The 23,206-nt window shown below is 40.0% G+C and overlaps 1 protein-coding gene across 1 annotated transcript in view; it reads left to right on the top strand.

The window, feature by feature from the left end:
• The window catches only part of col21a1 (collagen, type XXI, alpha 1), a 468,143-nt gene that overhangs the window by 339,967 nt on the left and 104,970 nt on the right, over positions 1–23,206 (top strand). Inside the window, exons 21-22 of the mRNA XM_043681233.1 lie at positions 11,266–11,319; positions 13,563–13,634. Coding sequence (XP_043537168.1) covers positions 11,266–11,319; positions 13,563–13,634 — 126 coding nt within the window. The remainder of the gene's footprint in view (positions 1–11,265; positions 11,320–13,562; positions 13,635–23,206) is intronic.

The following is a 23,206-nucleotide window of genomic DNA, read 5'->3' as shown; positions in this document are numbered from 1 at the left end:
ACAGATGCATCTGTAGTGGGGTCAAATATGCTTTTTCCTCTTATCGATCCCTTCACCACCTTCGCCATAGATCCAGTGTAGCAGCTATGGTTTTTTTAGGACTCAACCAACTCAGACATTGGGGTGCCCTTGGTACTGGACATTGACGTCCCCAACACAGGACTTTTTCTGTGTTCTTGCCACCCTCAGTGCTTCCTCCAAGTGATGTTCAACATAGCTGATTAGCAGCCGAGAAGGGATAATATAAGGTAATCTGTGGGAGGTTTCCTTGCCTATATTTGACCTGATGTTATAAGAACTCATGGGGTCCAGCGTTCATGCTGAGGACTCTTAGGAAAACTCTGACCTGACTATATCTTTACTGGGTGTGTGGTCCACTTGGGCAGAACATACCCGGGGTGATGCTGATATTGTCTTGAAAGTTGTCTGTAACATATGATTCCTTGAGTATAACACATCAGGCTGGTCTGTGAGACAGCTGTCCCAGTTTTGACACTGTCTAGCTCCTTGAGAATATTGTAAGTTCCAATGAGATAATCTCTCATTCTTCAAAATACTGGAGAATACAGGCCACATGTCCATAATCTTTCTTCATAGGACACTCCACCATCCCAGGAATTGAAAAATTCTGCACTAAATCTTTTGGTTAGGAACGTTTACACAGCATCTCAGATGCAATTTCACAAAAGCTCTGTACAATTGAAACAAGCCATCTTACTCCTGTACTTGAATCCTCTTGCAATAAAAGGCAGCTTTCTATTTGTCTCCCTAATTACTTGCTGCACTTGATGTTAGCTTTCAGTGAATTATGAACAAGAATACCCAGGTTTTTTCAAACACCAATACTTTTCAATCTTTTACCATTTAAGAAATACTTTGAACCTTTGTTCATCCAACCAAAGTGTATAACCTCACATTCATCCACATTATGCACTGTCTACCATGTTCTTCCCCTGAACTCTCATACCAGTTATAGCGTCATAGAGTTCTACAGCACAGAAGCAAACCATTTAGTCCAACTTGTCCATGCTGTCCAGATATCCTAAATTAATCCCATTTGCCAGCATTTGACCCATATCCCTCTAAACTCTTATATATGTACCCATCCAGATGCCTTTTAAATGTTTCATTGTACCAGCCTCCACCACTTCCTTTGGCAGCTCCATACATGCACCACTCTCTGCATGAAAAAGTTGACCCTAGGTCCCTTTTATATCTTTCTCTTCTCACCTTAATTCCTGTTGTTTTTAGTTAATTACAAGGTTAATAATAGCTGGTCCCCAGCTCCAAATTAGAAGCACAGAAATTAGGAGCATGAGTAGATCATTCAACTCTTCGAGTCTGCTCCACCATTCAATATGATCATTGCTGATCTGCACCTCAACACCATACTTTTATATTCGAAGCATATGTCTTGATGCTTTTAACACCTAAAACTGTATCAATCTCTTTTTTGAATATATTTATTGATCTGGCTTCCACAGTCATAGTAAATTCCATAGGTTGACCCTCTGAGTGAAAAAATTGTAAACACTGTGTCTTTTCATTTTCTTAAGTAGTGGATTGAAAATGAGAAAGAAATTTTTGAAAAAACAGTGTTTTACAAGGATTGCCACATGCTTTGAAAAGCGAGTAACCTGACACTGTTGGCAGGTATTGTTTAAACAGCTGCTTGAACAACCAGTTATTGAAGTTTGGGTTACAGAGAAACTGGTGCCAAGAGATTCTGTATTATGTTTGAACTCTGGTTGGCAACAAGACTTAGAATGGCCTATAGACTAGTGATTAATTATAAATGACAAAGCCTTATGCCTGCCAACAAACATGCGATTGGTTCTCGGGTAGCTGAAAAGCTTGAGGTCAGGAACAAGACAGAGAACGAAGTGATCAGATCTCCACCTGTCTTGGAGCCTTCTCTTTGTTTTCAACAGTCAAAACCAATTTGCACAATCCGTTCTGAAGAAGGGTCTATGGACTCAAAGCATTAGCTTTTCTTTCTCTCCACAAATATTGCCAGATATGCTGCATTTTTCTCCAGCAATTTATGTTTTCTGTTTCAGATTTCTAGCGTCTGCAGTTCTTTGTGTTATATTGGTATTGTCTTTGCAAGGTGAACCTCTGAAAATGAAATTCAGTAATTCATATTGTAATGATGCTGTTCCTTTAACAAGGTTAGGTTCTCCTTGAGTTTTTATTTCAGAGGGGTCATAAAGACAGTGGCTCCATTTTATCTGCTTTTATCTACTTGAAGAAGCTTTCAAGTTTTTTTTTAAAAGCACTTGTACAATGAAAGGAGAGTAGCCAGTTCTCCCAGGTCAGCTTTCCTCTGGTTTGTTTTGAGTTTTAGCAGGCTAGCTGTTCAGACCTAGTCAGTTTTTGAGGCAACATCCGAGGAGCAGATGCTGCCTGACCTGCTGTGCTTTCCCAGCACCACTCTAATCTTGACTCCGATCTCCAGAATCTGCAGTCCTCACCTTCGCCTAGTGTTTTGAGGCTGCTGGTCAAAGAACCAGCTACATGGAAGAAGGTGTTCCATGCTGAATTGCTCTGCCATCTCTCTCTCCTGTAAAACTCTGTGTTTGATTTTACCTTTCTTGCCATGATGTTTTTTGGGGATTGTTGCAGTAATTTGGAATAAAATCATTAAATTGGGATTACCTGTTGGGTTTTCAGATAGGTTACGTTATTCTATATTCTTGTCCCTTTGTTTGTGCTTCATTTGGTAATCCTGCAAATAAATTTTGTTCTGTTTAAAACTAAGTGGTTGGGACAGCTGCATCATTCCTGGAATTTTCACTCTACACCTGCTTAAAATAACTAGCCAAGTTAGGGTCTGGGCTCCTTTCTTGAAATATTTTGAAGGAGTCTGACCTGGTCCATACAGATTAGGGGCTCTTTGCGGGATTTGTTCGATCATTCCGATTTGGGATTAGGGTTGCTGGACTTGAAGTCAGCAAGTGGAAGGTATTTGTGTCTTTTATTTCACATGTTCAATTCAGTTAGTTTAAACAGTGCTTGGGGTAGCAATGGCTCTTTCAAGGTAGCACGGTGGCTCAGTGGTTAGCACTGCTACCTCACAGCTCCAGAGACCCGGGTTTGATTCCAGCCTTGGGTCACAGTCTGTGTGGAGTTTGCACATTTTCCCTATGTCCTTGTGGGTTTCCACTGGGTGCTCCAGTTTCCTCCCACAGTCCAAAGATGTACAAGTTAGGTCAGTTGATCATGCTAAATTGCCCATAGTATACAGACTAGGTGGGGTTAGCCATGGGGAACACAGGAGGAGTGGGATGCTCTTTGAAGGATCAGTGAGGACTCAATGGGCCGATTAGCCTGCTTCCACAGCTAGGAGATTCTATGAAAGAGTTTTCTGGAGGTGGAAGCAGTGACTCTGGGGGCTTTACAAAAGGTGAACAGGGAAATACTGCTGGAATTGTCAGTCAAACTGGAGTTGGAGCTGCCTCCTTCCGTGAAGAAAACAGAGTTAATTACTGCAAAAGCTCAGCATTTACATTTGCTGGAAATGCCATCAGAATCTTTAGAGATGGCTACAATTCAATTGAAAAAGAACCAGCTTGAGTTAGAAATTAGATTCCCTACAGTGTGGAAACAGACCCTTCAGCCCAACCAGTCCACACCAACCCTCTGAAGAGCAACCCACCCAGACCCATTTCCCTCTGATTAATGCACCTAACACTATGGGCAATTTAGCATGGCCAATTCACCTTACCTGCACATCCTTGGATTGTGGGAGGAAACCGGAGCACCCGGAGGAAACCCACACAGACATGGAGAGGATGTGCAAACTCCACACAGACAATCACCCAAGGCTGGAATCAAACCTGGGACCCTGGTGCTGTGAGGCAGCAGTGCTAACCACTGAGCCACCGTGCCGCCCAATAGAGGCAAAAGACAAAGAAAGGGCAAAAGAAATGAAACTGTTTGAATTACAGTTAAAAGCAGGGGAAATAGAAAAAGAACAAATCATTTTAGCAGAGCAAAGTGAAAATGAGAGAGAAAGAAGAGAGAGAAGGAGAAAGGAAGAAAGAGAGAAAGTTTGAACTTCAGAATTTGGCACTTAGTCAGGAAAGTCAACTTAAAAGGATGGAGATGAAGGCTGAAGCTAAGTTTAGTGAGGAGGAGAATGAGAATGAGCAAACCCATGGTAGCCAAAGGCTAGTCAGAATCTGTTTAAATATATTCAAACACTGCCAAAATTTGATGAGAAGGATGTAGAAGTTTTTTTTCATCTCATATAAGAAGGTGGCTAAACAAATGAAGTGGCCAGTGACCATGTGGGTTTTGTTGATCGAAACAAAACTTGTAGGATGAGAGCTAGTGAGGTATTTGCATCGCTGTCAGAGGAGGGATCTGGGGCATATGAGGAGGTGAAAAATACCACCTTAAATGGACGTGAGCTTGTACCAGAAGCCTACAGACATTTCAGAAATCAAAGGAGGGACTCTGGTCAGACCTACACTGAATTTGAAAGAATCAAACAAAGTAATCTTGATAGATGGATAAGGATATTAGAAGTAGAGCAAACCTATGACACTCTTGGAAAGCCGTTTATTTTGGAGGAGTTCAAAAATTCATTTCCTGAAGTAGTAAGAACTCGTGGAAGAGCAGGAAATTAAAATTGCAAGATGAGCAGCTGAAATTGCTGAGGATTATGAGTTGGTTCATAAGTCAAAGGTTGGCTTCCAACATCAGTTTCAATCCATGAGGCATAGAAATTGGGGAAAAGAGAAATCCTCATGTGGAAAATGAAAGATAGATCTAGGTGAAGGATAACTTAGCACAGGGTAAAAAGGAAACCCTTGAAGAGGAAAGAAAAGTTAATAAGCTCCGGTGTTTTCATTGCAATAAAGTAGGTAATGTGAAAAGCACTGGGAAGCCAGATGTAGGAAAACAAGATAAGCCAGTGAGTTTTGTTGGAGTGGTAACAGAATGCACAGTGGAGGCTGAAAAGCTGAACCAGAATGTACAACCAGGTCGGAGGTTGGTTAAGGAGGAAGTGCCAGATCTTCTTAAACCTGCAAAGATATTCACATAGGCCAGGAGCAACAAGCAAAGAGATTACCATATTAAAAGATATAGGATCCTTTCAATCTTTGATGTTGTAGGATGAGGAGATATGTACATCTGACGGATTATTGCCAGAAAAAGTGCTAGTAATGCGAATTCATAGTGAGATAAGAACTGCTCAATTATGTAGACTGAGGTTGGAGTATCCAGTGAAGAGTGGAGAAGTCATGGTAGAAGTAGTAGACACTAGACACTGTAAGCTCCAGAAATACAATTTGTCCTTGTTAACGATATAGCTGATTCACAGGCAGGAGTGATGCCTACTGTGGTTGAAGAGCCAGTGGAAATTCAGGCAACTTAACTATTGCAGGACACATGTCCTGGAATTTCCCCGACTGTGTAGTAACGAGGTCACAAAGTTGCCAGTTGAAACAGGAGAGGTCAAAGAGTACAGATAAGAAAGCTGAAGTGGAATTAGCAGAGACCATGTTTAATCAAATGGTTGAGACAACGAGGAGCAGATAGATGTCAAAGCAGACATCTTCATTTCAGAGAAATTAACTGAATAACAGCAGAAAGATGAGAAACCAAACCAATTGTATCAAAAAGCAGACAGAGAAGAAGATCCTCGATGCATCCCGGTGTACTACTATCTCAAAAATGATGTCTTAATGAGGAAATGGAGACCGTCACACATTCAGGCAGATGAGAAATGGGAAGAAGTTCATCAAGTCATATTGCTAGTGAGTTATAGAAGAGGTGTTACAAGTGGCACGTGGACTACCAGTTAGGGGGTCATTTAGGGATGGGAAAATCTCAAGCTAAAATAAAATAATATTTTTACTAATAGATGTAGTTGAATTTTGCCAGACATATCATACATGTCAGGTAATTGGAAAACCACAGGCAGTAATAAAACCTGCACTTCTAATACCTATTCCTCCATTTGATGAACCTTTTACAGGATTCTTAATTGAATGTGTAGGACCCCCTACCTAAACAACATGTGGGAATCAGTACTTGTTAACAATAATGGATGTGTCCACTAGATTTCCAGAGGCCATTCTATTACGCAATATCACAGCTAAAAGGATTGCAGCGGAGTTACTCAACTTTTTCACCAGATACGGACTCCCCAGAAATACGATCACATCAATGGTCAAACTTCACATCAAAATTATTCAAGGAATTTATGGACAGCTTAGGAATAAAACAATTCAAATCTACTGCATAACATCCTGAATCGCAGGGAGCGCTAGAAAGGTGGCATCAGACATTAAAGACCATGTTGAGGGCTTATAGTCAAGATTATCCGGATGAGTGTGATAAGGGAATTCCGTTAGGACTTTTTGCGATTGGCGATTCAGCAAATGAATCAAGCAGATTCAGTCCATTTGAATTAATTTTTCAGCATGAAGTGAGAGGACCACTAAAATTGATTAAGGAGAAATTGGCAAGTCATAATTCAGAGACCACGTATTTGGTTACGCATTCTGTGTTACGATCGAGCCCTCCACAATCACCTGATGAAGGAGCGTCGCTCCGAAAGCTAGTGTGCTTCCAATTAACCCTGTTGGACTATAACCTGGTGTTGTGTGATTTTTAACCACGTATTTGGAGTATGTGTCAGATTTTAGGGAATAATTAAATAGAACGGGGTTGTTGGTTAGACAGCATTTAAAAGTCTCACTGCATGCAATGAAACTGGAAGCAGACAAGAAATCAAAAACTCACAATTTTGCTGTCGGAGACAAAGTTACTTCCAGTGATAGGTGAACCTTTAAAAGCAAGGTTCAGTGGACCATATCAGGTCGAAAGGGGATTGAGTGAGGTGAACTATTTGATGAGGACTCCAGACTGAAAGAAATCTTAGAGTGTGTCATGCGAATATGCTCAAAAGGTATTTTGACAAGGAAGGAAAGCCAAAGAAGACTGTGCCAAAACCAGTTGGTACCCAATAGTTACGTGTGGACTATTGCAAAGTCAATGCAGTCACAAAGACATATTCGATTCAACATTTGGAAGACTGTTTTGAAAATGTGGAACAAGCTACTTGTATTTCTGAGTTGGAGTTACTCGAAGGATACTGGCAGGTACCTTTGTCAGAAAGAGTGAAGACAATTTTGGCTTTTGCAACACAGAATGGACTGTATCAATTTAAAGTTATGCCATTTGGTATGAAAAATGCGCCAGCCACATTTCAGGATTACCCAGTTGTGTTGTATATGTAGATGACCAGATGATTTTTAGTCACACATGGAAGGAACATTTGCAACATATATCAGAATGGTTCAATCGACTTTCGAAGGCAGGCTTGGTAATAAATCTGGCTAAAAGTGAATTTGCCAAAACCCAAGTCACCTTCTTGGGCCATGTTATTGGACATGGACAAACGGCCCCAAGGAATGCAAAAGCAAAGGTAATTGGGGAGTTTCCCATACCATCGACAAAAAGAGCAGTACTACAATTCCTGGGATTCAGTGGATTTTATCAGAAATTCGTACCAAATTTTAGCAGTGTGACTGCTCCACTCCCTGAATTGCTAAAGAAAGGCAAGAAGTTTCAGTGGACAGTGGACTGTCAGAAGGCATTTGACAGCCTGAAAGCTGTGTTAATCACTGCCGCAGTATTAACCACACCTAATTACACAAAGCCATTCAAAGTGGCTCTTGGTGCATCTGATGTGGGTGTCAGTGCTGTGTTCTTACAGAAAGACAACAAGAAGATAGAAAGACCTATCGGGTATTTCTCCAGGAAATTGAACTTTAATCAACAGAAATCTTCGATAGTTGAGAAGGACACTTTGTGCTAGGTGTTGACCTTACAACATTTCAATGTTTATGTTATCAGTAATGTATCTAAGACAATCATATACACTGATCATAACCCATTGAAGTTTATAGAGAAATTTAAGGACAAAAATTGCAGATTATTTAGATACAGTGTGTTGTTACAGCCATTCAATTTAAAAATTGTGCATGTGGCAGGATGAGAAAACATGATTGCTGATGCATTGTTGAGACTTGAATGAAAAACTGAGATGTTCGATGGCAGGAGTAAAGCAGACTGTAATAGAATTTAGAGTGCATGTTTGCATGGATATATGCTAACAGTGTAAAATTAAGGAGTTTTAAAATGAAGCCACCTTTAAATATTGATTTTTTTTAAGGAAGGAGGTGTGACGATGCTGCTCCTTTAACAAGGTTAGGTTGTCTTTGAGTTTTTTTCAAAGTGGTCAAAAAGACGGAGGTTCCATTTGTCTGCATTTAGCTACTTGAAGAAGTTTTCAAGTTATTTTTTTAAAACCACTTGAATAATGAAAGGGGAGTGGTCAGTTCTACCTGCTCAGCTTTCCTCTGGTTTGTTTTGGTTTTTAGAGTCTGACTGTTCAGACCTAGTCAGTTTTTTGAGGCTGCTGGTCAAAGCAACAGCTACATGGAAGAAGGTGTTCGATGTTGAATCTCTCTGCCATCGCTCCCTCCTGTAAGACCCTGTGTTTGATTTTACCATTTTTTGCCAAGGGATGTTTATGGGAATTGTTGCAGGAATTTGAAACAACACTATTAAGTTGGGATAATCTGTTGAGTTTTTGGATAGGTAAAGTTATTCTACATTCTCTTTTATTTGTGTTCATTTGGTAACCTTGCAAATAAATTATGTTTTTTTTAAACTAAGTGGTTGGACCAGCTGCATTACTCCTGAAATAGTCACTTTTCACCTGCTGAAAACAACTAGCAAAGTTAGGGTCCAGGCTACTTTTTTGAAATGCTTTGAGGAATCCATATCAACATAAAGTAGTGAGAAGGATTAGTAAATTAATTTACTTAATAAATACTCCTGATTGTAGGAAGCAGAATCAGTTATGTCACATAAACAAACTGAAAGGGTATCATCGTAGGGAAGAGAATAAGGAGAAACAAGTGTGGTAAGAGAAGTGGCAGCTGACAGAGATAACAAGCATAAGGTAGCCAGAGTTGTCAATAACCCTCCAAGTAAATTTAACCAGCTAACCCAGAATTATTGAGAGAGCTAAACACTGCACTCTCATACTTGGAGAAAAGACAATGGTAGGATCTTGCAAGAGGAAGTATGAGGTAATCTATAGAGATATACCTGGATATACTTCATTAGCTAGACATGATGTGGACAGAGGAAAGTTAGGACCAAGAAAACAACATCCTTATCAGTTAAGCCCAGGTGGACAGAATTCAACACATCCTGAAAAACCATTTGATTGAACCTAGTCAAAGCAGCTCGAGTTCACAGTAGAGTGGTTCCTAAACTGGAAGGATGAAGTAGACTTTGCATAGATTACAGATTACAACAATTCTAGAGTTGTAAGGTAACATTTATAAGGTTGGCATGTGTCTTTCCTTTCTAAGATTGATCTGTTGAAGAGGTACTGGCAAGCGCCATTAACTTCAAGAGGTAAAGCAATATCTACTTTTTTTACACTAAATACATTATACCAATGCTGAGTCATGCCATTTGGAATAAAGAACAGCCTTGCTAAACTCCAGAAGCTTATGAATTAATCATAGCTGGCATTTGTAAGTTTAGTGTATTTAGATGATGTTGTAGTATATAGTAACACTTGGGAAGAGTGGAAGACCTATTTAATTACAGTTGGCTCGTGTTAAATTTAGCTACGAGTGAATTCACCAATAGGAATTCCATATCCCTAAAACCTGAAATTGTGACTTTTTATTCGTCAACCAGGGGCCCTTGATTCCCCATCATCCATGCATCAGTCAAGCTCTGTTAGAATTTTATGTGTTTCAATCAGATCTTCTCATTTTTCCAAAATCTAGTCAGTACAGGTATAACTAACTAACTCTCCTCTAAAACTAATGCTACCACTCCTGATATCAGTCCATTCAGCCTTTGCTGTGCTCTCTCGGGCACATATATCCACTCTCGTGTATTGTTTCCAGGTATGGGGGTCAAAACTGCACATAATATTCCAGGTACAGTCTCACCAAGACCCTGCATAACTGCAGTAAAACGCCCTTAATTCTGAATTCAAACCTCCTTGCAATAAAGGTAAACAGACCATTTGCCGCCTTAATTGTATGCTGCATCTGCCTGTCTATTTCTATTGACTGGTGTTTAAGGGCGGCAGATATATTTACTTTGCCCAATGTGTTAAATTTTAGCAGAATGTATTTTCCTAACATAAAATACTAGGAAGTATTTAAATGTTTCCCATTGCTATTCTACATTACTACTTATCAATTTTATCCTTTTTTTTCTCCCCTCAGTCTATTTCCAGGCCCTCACCATAGTTTTATCTCCAATATGTTCATCTAGTCTTTGTCAAGCTTATACTCTTCTCAGTTATTATTATAAAGCACATTAATTTATGATCACTATTGCTGAGACATTATTCCAGTTTTACTTCTCTTGTCTGCTCTGAATCATTTATCATTTTGAGATCCAATAGAATGTCCTTCCATTTGAATGTCTTAAATATCAGAATAGAGAGGAGTCCTCTCGATAGTGAAGGAAGCCCAGGTCCATATGACTGAACTTACCTTTGCGATATGGATGAGCACAACATACAAAAGCAACAGCGAAAGAAACCCTTTAAATATCGATTATCAATGAAATGCGGGAAGAGCTACACAGCAGCTCAATCAATTGTTGTAACATGGGAACTATTCAAAATGAATTTGATGCTTTGCAGTTTATTCTCATGGTCATTATGTCTAATTTATATTGATGTAACAGACACATGTTTCTTATACTTTGCTGATTAGAAACATGATTAACAAAATTAGGTTGCCGAGACAATACATACGAGTTCCATTATAAGTTGATTGAAGTATTCAAGATCTGTAGCCAGCATGTTTTGATTGAAAGATAGTCTACAGTTACAGGAGAAACACCCATTAATTCCCAAGGATAAGCATTGGAAATCAGATGGTTACAAAAAATGCACAGCAATAGGCCTGAAACCTACTTGATTGACTCATCTTTGCTCTCAGTTGCTAAATGTCAGTTAGCACAAGGGGAGCTAGGTAAATCAAAGTAATGTAGAATAAATAAAAGATGTGCCATAACCTGGTCCTCCTACTAAAATTAAGGCAAATCCAGTTTGCCCATTTGAACCAGTGGATTGTGGAAATTCTCCCAACCACCAACACTTCACCCCAATTCCCATATGTGTTAATGCAGCAACAGTTTGAACAGACATATAAAATTACAATATTTAGTGGTTCAATTTGCTTCATTCTGCAGGGTTACAAGGGTGAACAAGGAATTCAAGGCATTCAAGGGCAAAATGGCAATAAGGTATTGAAACAAAATTCTACAATCAATTATAATTAAAAAATTGTAATGCATTTTCATTCTGTCCAAACATAAATCTGATTAACCTTTTTGAGGACCAAATAGTATTTCTGTAGGTTAAATCAGCAAGATTGAATATGCTGAATTTCTGCATTTAATTGTGAATGAAAAAGTGTTCTGTGGCTCCACTTCCATTTTCCATTGTAACTGCCACACATCAGTTTTGCTACTGGCAGCTGTTCAATCTGTAATACAAAGTAATTCCTGTGTCCAAGTAAGTATTGTTATTCCCAAATTTCTCTAAATTCAACTATTTGATTACTAATGAGAATATATAATCAATGATGCCTGAAACTGAAGGCAATATCAGTTTAAATCAAGTTTGAATTATTTCTTTTTACATGTCAAATTGTAACCAGATCTCTGTCCCTTCTTCACCTGAAGACTTTATTCGTTCCTGTGCAATGCTATGGAAGGGTTGAGCTAGCACTTTGCTGAAATTAATCCTTGTATGTAAGATGTCAGAATTAGCTCATTCATTAACTATTTCTTTAATTAATTTTGATGGGTATCGCCTAATCCTTTCAATGTTTTTGCTTAGATAAGCAATCACAATCATACTATACTAGTAAAGGAATGTTTATTCATCTAATTCTACTTGATTTAACTGAATGCTTAAAATGCAATATTAGAGTATACAACATCCAAAAAAGGAACAGAAGTAAAACATGCAGTCCCTCAAGCCTGCTCTACCAATCAATAACATCACGACTGATCTGTTTGTATTTAAAATTTCAGCTTCCCATCTGACCTCTAATAACATTCGATTCTTTTGTCTAACAAGAATCTATCCACATCTGCCTTAAAAGTATTTAATGATCCCACTTCCAGTGCCTATTGAGGCAGAGAACTCCAAAGTGTCATAACCTCCTGAGACAGAAAGTCAATTCACCCACCTCTATACTTAATTTTAAAACAATGCCCCCTATTTCTGGACTAACCACGAGAGGAAATATTCTTTCCACATACAATTTGTCAAGACTATTCAGGACCTTACACACTTCAACCAAGTCACCTCTCACTCTTCCAAACTCCAGTGGAAAAAAGCCCAGTCTGTCCAACCTATGCGAATATGACAATTCATTCATTCCAGGTATCAATCTAGTAAAGCTCCTCCAAACTGCCTCCAAAACATTTATATTCTCCCTTAAATGCCACTGTCTCTTAAAGGATCCTCTATTGATACTTGATCCACTTTGCTAACCTCATTTCCAAGAAACAGGTCCAACAGTACAGTCTATCTGTTGAACTGAAGGCATCCTGCTGTGGGAAACTCTCCTTGTCTTTGCTGCCCCTTACAGTATCAGTATTCCAGTCCAGATTTGGATAATTGAAGCTGCTCATTATAATTGCTGTCTAATGTTGGCATTTCTCTGTAATTTTCCTGCAATTTGTTCTTCTACAGACTTTCAATTAGTTGGCCTATGGTCTAGACTTAAGAACTGTTCCATTTTTTGTTCCTTACGTCTAGCCAAATCAATTCTGCCACTGAACCCTCCAGAACAACTGCTTAGTGGCTTAGTAGTTAGCACTGCTGCCTCACAGCATCAGGGACCCAGATTCAATTCCATCCTCAGGTGACTGCCTGTGTGGAGTTTGCACCTTTTCCCTGTGTCTGTGTGGGTTTCCTCCGGATGCTCCGGTTTCCTCCTGCAGTCCAAAGATGTGCAGGTTAGGTGGATTGGCCATGCTAAATTGTTCATAGTGTCCAAGGGTGTGCAGGCTAAGTGGGTAACCCGTGGGAAATGCAGAGTTTCAGGGGTGGGGTAGATCTGAGTGAGATGCTTTTCAGAGGATCGGTATGGACTTGATGAGCTGAATGGCCTGCTACCACACTGTCAGGATTCTACTATTGAGACTGTTTCCATTTTGATGAAACCATACTGACTCTTCATGATTACCTTGAGTATGTGCATAGCTATGATTTACTAATGACCAATTCTGAAACCTTCTCCAAGACAGATGTCAAACTGGTCTGCAGTCTCCTGTTTTTTGCTTCTCTCCCTTCTTGAGTGGAGGAATTATCTTTGCTACTTTCCAGACTAATAGAACCATTCCTGATGGATGGGGAAATTAATTCCAATGTGTGTATGAGCTTCAAAAGGACAAGAAAGAATACAAAATTGTGTTTGATCATTGCAACATTTTAAGAAGAAAAATAATGGTTTTTGATCTGTATTAAACAGGGGCAGAAAGGAGAACCAGGTTTACCAGGTCAGCCAGGACAATCTGGAATGCCAGGAATGAAAGGAATAAAGGTATAATGTTTCCATTCACATTTTGTGCCCTGTCATTATCTACACAAGTAGCTCCCTGGCTCAGCAGATCTATCTAGCAAGTCCAACCATACAAACTGAAAAGGCTTGGGTTCATCCCTGGTTTGTACCAAATCTCACACAAAGCAGCGACCACCTTCCTGAATTGGGAAGAAATCAATCTGTGCTTTTATTATCACTATCCTTCTGTTAAAAGCCTTCATGTGTAGACTGGCACACATAATAATTAATGACAATTTGAACCAGTTTTCCTAAATATTGATACTCCAGTAATTAATATCACCTTTAGGAATGAAGGATAGCGGAAATTAGTCAAAAATCTGTACAAGGTATTTGATCTCCAGTATGATATATCACTTTCAGTAAATTATAGAATTCATCAAATAAGAGCACTGTATAAGTTTATTTTCTCATTTGGGCACTGACTCATCCTGACTCACTTTCCATGGCTGGTAGCTCTTCTCCAGCTGTCCATCGAGCATCACAATAAAGCCTAGTCGCCCACATTGTAAGACAACATATGTATGAACTTTCCAGTAGTTAATCACTCAATGGTAATCAAGAGTGCAAATCCTGAAAAATTTGTTTCCATACTCAACCTTTAGCTGAATGCTGTCTCCCTCGCTGAGCAAACTCAAGAACGTTTAAACTAAGCTTGAGATCTTCTTGATTATAACTTCAGTATCCCACTGGATAGTATGCTTACCGTACAAATTATCTGAGGAAATCATTCAGTATCTAAATTATTTCTGTATTTTCATTAATATTTAAAAGTTCACAAGTAGGACTTGTTTGGGACTAATTTAATAGTATCAGCTTGATTAATTCAGCTAAGTTTTAAAGCAATTTATATATGTTATTTGGATGTGATTACTGCGTTGTGAGCATTGCTATCTAATTATAATGACGAATGAGTGCTCTCTCGGGCATCTTCAGTGATGACTAAACCCAAGCTCCACCAGTGAGAAACCTCTGCCTGATGAAAATCAGTCAGGCATTTAAATATTTACTGACTTCTTGGCCTATCACAGTCCTCGCCACTGAAATCCAGCCTTGCCAGAAGCTGCCAGACAATCAGATGACAGCAGCCACTGGCAACTGGTGTTGCTGGAGGCCAAGACATGGCACTAGTGAGAAGGTTTCTTTTGTTGCTATTGCAGGATGAGGGTTGCAGGGAGAGAGGCATCAGGGAGTTCAAAAACAAGGGCAGGGGAACAGCTTCCAGGTACACAACCCTGCTCCCCCTTCAAACCCCAGTTACCCACAGATTGGGGCAAATGGAGGTCATCTCCCAAACTCAGTAGGTAGGCTGCGCTGGTTTCTGTGTCGGGAAAGCAACCGCTTATCTCACCTGTCAGACAGGTGAGTAATAAGGCCGATGCCATGGTGAGGCCCTTAAGCAGCCATTAATTGACCATTTGAGGGCCTTAATTGATGATGGTCCACCTGAAATTTGAAGTGGCAGGAAGAGAGCAAGTATCTCATCGGTGCAAATCAGCTTGATTATTTGCCCTTCCCACCCATCCTCCCCATCACTTCTAGGAGGATAAAATCTCATCCTATATTTTATTATAGCTTTATAACAGTAACAATTTTATTTTGTGTTTTGTTGCTAACAAGCATAACTGAATGGTAGCATGTACTTCAACAATAGTGTAATAGTAAGAGCACTGGCAAGACCGAGGCTAGAAACTCTTGTGGACATTAACTGTTTTTCTAATTCCCTAAAGCCTGGATGTGACTACTGGGGAGAGAGTGGTACATTGTGGTAAGTCAGAAGCCAGGCTAATGTGCTGGAGCGTGAGTTTGAATCACTCATGGCTAGCAAACTTTGGATCCAATTAATAAAATCTGAAAGTAAAAACGCATCACAGTAGTCATTATAAAAGCCTTTCTGGTTCACTTGCCCTTTTAAGGAGCGTAAATCTGTCATCCTTGCCTGATTTGGCCTAAATGCAACTACTGACTGACAACAACGTTGTGACTCTGAACTGGCCTCTGCAATGATCTATCAAATCATTCAGTTAATGTGATGATGGCCTCACTTGCAACATCCACATCCCATAAAAGGAAAAGAACATTATACAAATCTGGAGTGTTATGGAATATTGTCTACTGATCTTGATGATTTTTTTAAAAATGTAGCATTGGATTTAGGCATAGCTGACTAGATCAGCATTTATTGCCAACCTCTGAATGCCCTGAAGAAGATGTTAGTGAGCTGCCTTCTTGAACCATTATACTTCTCATAGTGTAGGGACATGGACAGTGCTAATAAGGGAATTCAAGGTTTGGAAGGTGCTGTTGAGGGATCGTTGGTTATTATTGCAATGCATATTGTTGATAGTAGCAGCTGCTGCACAATGTGAAGGGTATCAATATTGAAGGTGGTTAGTGAGGCTAGTTAAGCAAACTGCGGCCTTTGGGCGAGTGGAGAGAATTGCATCACACTCCTGACTTGCGCCTTGAAGATAATGGACAGGCATTGGGGATATAAGAGGTGGATTACTTGCGGTATTACTAGCCTCTGCCCTTGTAACCAAATTATTTGTATGGCTGGTCCAGTAAAGTTTCTGGTAAATGGTAACCTCTAGAATTTTGATCACGGGGGGATACTTTGCTCAGTGACATTGCAGTACCTCACTAATTTTCTTAGATAGCACCTTTTAAACTTGTGATCTCTACCAATAATGACAAGATGTGGAGATGCCAGAGTTGGACAGGGGTGGACAGAGTCAAAAATCAAATGATACTAGGTTATACTCCAACAGGTTTATTTGAAATTGCAAGCTTTCAGAGCTCTGCTTTTTCCTCAGGCATGGTAAGATAGGGAGGTACAAAATACAGTATTTATAAACAAGAAGTTAACAACTTCAAAACTAGCTGCCCTTGCTGAATCCTTTAATCAGTGAAGATGTAGACTGCTGATTAAAATGCAAAATGTAGATTCCTTTCAAGTCTTTGTCCCTATATAATTAAAGGTTTTATCAATGTACAAGAGGTAATATCTCAGGTTACACTGTGCACTTGAGGTGTGAGGTCCCACTTCAAATCTATGTTTTAAGCTGTCATCCAGTTTTCTTTTGACAAAAAAAGAACTTGAATGAAGTAATTCCCACCTCTGTGTGTGTGTGTGCGCGCGCGCGCGTGCATGTTACATTTTTGACGGAAAAGAATCTTGAATGAAATAAATCCCTCCCAGCACATATGTGTCTTAAACCTCCCTATCATACCATGTCCAAGGAAGGAGCAGAACTCTAAAAGCTTATAATTTCAAATAAATCTGTTGGACTATAACCTGGTGTCATTTAAATAATGACAAGAGAAGCAGATGGATGGAAACACTGCCACTGACATGTTGCCCTTAAAGTCACACACCTTTATGACTTGTAATTATATCAATGTTCCTTCATTATCATTGGGTAGAAATCTTGAAACCGCCATCCGGACAGTGTTATCGTGTTCCTACACCCCAAGGACTACAGCAGTTCGAGAAGGCTAGTGAGTGACACCAACATCCTGTAATGAATAAAAAGAACTATGGAAGACACTGATTACTATCTCAATAATAGCAAGTATGGCAGAGGTTATAGGAAAGGGGAAACTTGAAATAACACATCTAGTGTCTTTCTGCCAGTCACAATCCAGAATTATATATTTTCTTTCGAGAGATGAAATTATTTCAAGTTGTCATCACAAGAGAAAAATTACTGGAGCAAATTCTTGGGATTAAAGACAGGTGAGTGCCTGATGGCCTACATCCTAGAGGTTTAAAGGAAGTGGCAGCAGAAATAGTGGATCCACAGGTTATAATGGATGCTGGAATGGTTCCAGTGAATTGGAAAAATACTAATATAATGTCTTATTCAAAAATGGAGGGAGGCAGAAAACTAGGAAACTATGGTCCAGCTAGTTTAACATGTGTCATTGGGAAATTATTAGAATCCATTAATAAGAAAGTAATATCAGGACATACAAGTCAAGAGGCAATCCATCAGAGTCAGCATGGTTTAGTGGAGGCTAAATTGTGTTTGACTAATGTCACAGAGTTCTTTGAAGATGTAACTAGCAAAGTAGATAATAGGGATCCTGTGCATTGGTATATCTGGACTTGCAGAAGACATTTGATAAGTTGCCACACAAAAGATCAATATACAAAGTAATAACACATGTTCAGAGTAATATATTAATTTAGATACGGGATTGGCTAACTAACAGAAAGTAGAGAATACGAACAAATGGTTGTCAAGATGGAACTAGTGGTGTGCCTTAGGGTTTGATTCTCCAGCCCCAACAATTTACAATTTATATTAATTACTTGGATATAAAGATAGAACGTACTCTTGTCAAATTTGTGTTGGGAAATGTAGGATCGAGTCATCATGGTCCATATAGGTAGAACGAGGAAAGAATTTGGCGTAGTCAGTGTGATACATGTATTATACGCAGCAAATTAAGAAACAGATACTTTAAGTTAATAATCTCTGGGCAGCACTGTGGTACAGTCGTTAGCACTGCTCCCTCACAGCGCCAGGGACTCAGGTTCAATTCCAGCCTCAAACGATTGCTTGTGTGGAGTTTGCACATTCTCCCCATGTCTGCATGAGTTTCCTCCAGCTGCTCTGGTTTCCTCCCACAGTCCAAAATGTGATGGATGGGCCGTACTGAATTGTCCACAGTGTGCTAAGGGGTGTGCAGGCTAGATGGATTAGCCATGGGAAATGCAGGGTTACACAGATAGAGTAAGGGGATGGGTCTGGGTGGGTTGGTGTTCGGCGCATCAGTGTGGATTCAATGGGCCAAATGACTTGCTTCCAAACTATAGGGATTCTATGATTATCTGAGCCACATGCAAATTGGCAACAAACAAATAAAATTTGAGAAACATATGTTGGGACTCAAGGTAGAAATGTACTCTGTTCCATGGGACACTGACACTAGCACTTGGGAAAGTGGGACTGTACCACTGGAATGGTCTAAACCTGAACTTTGCTGGAACTACCGTCCTAGAGAACCATGTAACTAAGGAAGTAGAGATGATTTTAAACTAAATAGTGGAGTCAAGGGAGTAACTCAAGAAAGTTACAATGCTCACTAAGCAATTATTGGAACTGCCAAATCCACATGTCCTGATGGATTTAATCCTAGGATCTTAGAAGAAGTACTAGTGAGATAGTGATGCATTGGTTTGATTTTTCCAAAATTTCCTGGATTCAGGGAAAGCTCCATTAGATTGAAAAGTAGCAATATATAACTCCCTTATTCAAATATGAGGGAGACAGCAAGTTGGAAACTACAAACTTCTTTGCTTAACACTTGTCATGTGGAGGATGTTAGAAGTTGTTTTTAAAGATAACATAGTAGGACCCTTCATTCAAACTCGAATTTAAGATAATCAAGCAGTCAACATGGATTTATGAAAAGGAAAGCATTTTAAACAAATAAGAAGTTAAATGTGCTGTTGATAAAGAAGAACTGATGGTAATATTGGCATTAGGTTTACAGAAGCCATTTGATAAGGTGCCACATTGAAGATTAACACAGAGAATGAAAGTTATTAGTGTAGGGGTTAATATGTTAGTAGGGATGAAAGATTGGCTAGCTCACAGAAAACAGAGTAGGCATAAATTGCTTATTATCTGTTTGGCAAGATTTAATGATGCTGTGCACAGGGGTCAGTGCCTAGTGCTCAACTTTCTACATTCTATGTCAATGACTGAAATGATGTCACTGAAGCTGTGGTACAAATTTGCTGATGACACAAAGGAAATCTGTGAGGAGGACACAAGAGGGTTACTAAAGGAAATGGATAGGGTAAGTAGTGTCTAACATTACTCAATGTAGGAACATATGTAATTGTCCATTTTGGTTAGACAAATACAAAAGGAGCATATAATTTAAATGGTGAGGGGTGGCAGAGCTCTGAGATTCAGAGAGATCTAGGTGTCCTTGTGCATGAATCACAAAAGGTTAGTGTGAAAGTATGGCCAGTAATTTGGAAAGCTAATAGAATGTCATTGTTTCTTGTGAAGGAACCAAATACAAATGGTTATGGTATGGTTACACAGGGCATTGGTGAGACCACATCTAGGGGACTGTGCACAGCATCAGTTTCCTTAAATATAGAAGGATGTAAATGCATTGGAAGGTGATTAGCGAAGGTTTATTGGACTAATACCTGGAATAGGCAGGTTGTTTGATTAGTCAGGCTAGACTTATTTTTGCTGGAGTTTAGATAAATAAAAGGCAAATTAATTGTAACCTATAAACACCTGTGGGATCTTGACAGGGTGGATATGGGGATCGAGAGTGTGGTGCTGGAAAAGCACAGCAGGTCAGGCAGCATCCGAGGAGCAGGAGAATCAACCTTTTGGGCACAAGCCCTTCTGGGCAAACACATTTTGTAGGACATTCTAAAACCAGGAATCACTGTTTAAAAGTAAAGGAGTCATCTATTCAAAATACTGATGGGGAGAATTTTTGTCACAGAAGGTGGAGAGTTTTTGAACTCTCATCAGCTCATCATCACCTGTCTCATCTTCACCACTGTTCCTAAATTTTCACACTGCTTACTTAACATAAGCACTGGGTAACGTAAGTTTAGTTCTGCAGGTAAATGTTTGGAAGACTTAAAATGATGTCTTCAGTCACCCCTACAATCTCTGTTCCCAAGCCACCAATTCCACCTGTTGACAAGCAACTGCCTAAAACTAAACTAAACTGTTCACAACCCTGGGGGAAGATTTTCAAGAAGATTGCAGATGAGCCAAGTAATCAGGTGAGTTAGCATTGGGAAGTGACCTGTTCCCTTCTCTCCACTTCAGAAAGTAAGTTCTGGATGAGGAAGGTCCATGATCAGTTTTGCTGCCCTTTACACCAATTAAAGCCTTTAAATGGTCATTTAACTAAAGGTCTTATCTTACCTGGGCTGCAATTGCTTCATCTGTATGCAGGGTGAGAAAGAGTAAGCCAACCCAACTGATAGACCAGCACAAGCCAGCTGACTGTTTAGGATCAGATGGGGAGATGATGCCTCCATCTGCATTAATTTGTGTAAGATTGAGGAACTTAACCTAAGACAGAGAGGTTGCTGCTGAGAACCACTTCCTCTATCCCACTCGCACAGCGTGACTCCCAAACCCAGAAACCACCTCACCCCTTAAAAAAATATCTATCTATCCTGTTGTTGAATCACCATTTAGGGATCTGGCAATGAGGGGGGTGTGTCGTTTTTTTAGCAGAAGCGTTGGTCGGCCATCATGATGCTGCCAAGTTCTGGAAATGCCAGCCCTTGTTTGGCCAACAATTCCAGGAGGGCAGGATCTCCTGCTGTGGGTTCAGAATTCCTCTAGAAAGCCCAGCAGCCGACAGATACCTGAATGGCATAGGAGTAGTTGGATTTTCTAATGAAAGTAGGCTCTCTAGGATACTCAACAGGAAAATTCAATCCATTATCTCATATTATAACTGGAGATAAGCTTCCTACCATATATCTGTGCCAATAAAAGTCTGCCTATTTTTACCTCCATCAATTTGACTTTGCCCCTATCTCAGTTCGTGCGCTATTGAAACCCTAATTTATGTATTTGTTACCTCCCATCTTGACAATTTCAACACGTTCCTGACCAGCCTATTACATTACACCTCCTATAAACTTGAGCCCAAGACTCTGCTGTTTGTATACATAGATTAGATTACTTACAGTGTGGAAACAGGCCCTTTGGCCCAACAAGTCCACACCAATCCTCTGAAGAGCAACCCACCCAGACCCATTCCCCTACACCTAACACTACAGGCAATTTACCATGGCCAATTCAACTAACGTGCACATCTTTAGACTGTGGGGGGAAACTGGAACACCTGGATGAAACCCACGCAGACACGGGGAGAATGTGCAAACTCCACACAGACAGTTGCCCGAGGCGGGATTGAACCCGGGTCTCTGGCACTGTGAGGCAGCAGTGCATAAATGCTACAGTCTACATAGAGGTAGTGTCCAGCACCTTTGCAATGCAACATCTTTTTCCACTAGAATCATCAACAATACAATGAGGTTCAACGTGAAGTTCCCACAATTTCCCAGGTTTGGGCGTTCATTGCAGTACAGTTAAAAAAAAGGACAAAGTTTTCATAAGCAATTCTCTTAGGTGAGAGAGAGAGAGACACACACACACGTAACCTGAGGGTCACCATGCCTCAGGTGAGGATATAATTCGAGAAGGAGAATCCTACATGGTAGCCTTAGCCAATGCTGGCGTTAAACTTGTGCAGATGGCATCACTCTCCATTGCAATCTAGCCAGCTACTCTAAAATGACCTCTTGCAACAAGGGGATACTGAGGATCTGAGAGCCACAGAACTGTCCCAAGTAGGAAAATGATGACATTCATCAGAAGGAACATTAACTTCACCATCCTACAGCACAGTATCATCAACCATTGGGCTATTAAGCCCCAAGCAGCTAAGTTACTGTTTCCAAGCCATTAGATTGCGAAACAGATAACATGCTTTGACTTACTGTGCCATTAATTCTGGTCTCCTTCCTATGGGAAGAATGTTGTGAAACTTGAAAGGGTTCAGAAAAGATTTACAAGGATGTTGCCAGGGTTGGAGGATTTGAGCTATAGGGAGAGGTTGAATAGGCTGGGGCTGTTTTCCCTGGAGCATCTGAGGCTGAGGGGTGGCCTTTTGAGGTTTATAAAATCATGAGGGGCATGAATAGGATAAATAGACAAAGTCTTCTCCCTGAGGTGGGGGAGTCCAGAGCTCAAAGACATAGATTTAGGGTGACACGGGAAAGATATAAAAGAGATCTAAGGAGCAAAGTTTTCATGCAGAGGGTGGTACGTGTATGGAATGAGCTACTAGAGGAAGTGGTGGAAGCTAGTACAATTGCAACATGTAAAAGGCATCTGGATGGGTATATGAATAGGAAAGATTTAGAGGGATATGGGACAAGTGCTGGTAAATGGGACTAGATTGAGTTGGGATATCTGGTCGGCATGGTCGAGTTGGATTGAAGGGTCTGTTTCCATGCTGTATATCTCTATGACTCTATGATGACAATTCTCCTGGACTTACTGAGTAATACTCCCCTTAGACTTTGAGACATACCATTTCATTAAAGCATATTCAGTGTTTTCCATGTAAGTTGCCGACACATGCTACAGGAATAATATTGATGCAGCACAGTACCGTAATGCAATATGTAAACCCTCTCAATTGATCAGAGCTGACAAATGTGACTTGTTGCCTGGCTTTATGTTTGCACAGAAAGGCAAGGAAAGATTGAAGTACTGAGAGTCTTTAAGTTCTGAGTGAGGCATCAATGTACAGAAAGGCAAGACAGAAATGTTGTGACCATCCAATTAGGTGTAAAATGAATAAGCACTAATAGTATAACGAAGAGCCTAAAGATGCACCCTATTCCAATGCATGAGGTGGGTGACTGTCCCTGCTCACAAAGCAGCCTGGCTGCAGCATTGCAATGAAAGGTATTGGTGAAAACCAAAGTGCAGTACTGAAGTGTTGAATTGTATGATATGTAAGTGAAA

The sequence above is a fragment of the Chiloscyllium plagiosum genome, chromosome 3 (genome assembly GCF_004010195.1).
Source record: "Chiloscyllium plagiosum isolate BGI_BamShark_2017 chromosome 3, ASM401019v2, whole genome shotgun sequence".
NCBI classification, from domain to species: Eukaryota; Metazoa; Chordata; class Chondrichthyes; order Orectolobiformes; family Hemiscylliidae; genus Chiloscyllium; species Chiloscyllium plagiosum.
The sequence above is the reverse complement of the archived record's forward strand: the minus strand, read 5'-3'. Positions and strand labels throughout refer to the sequence as shown.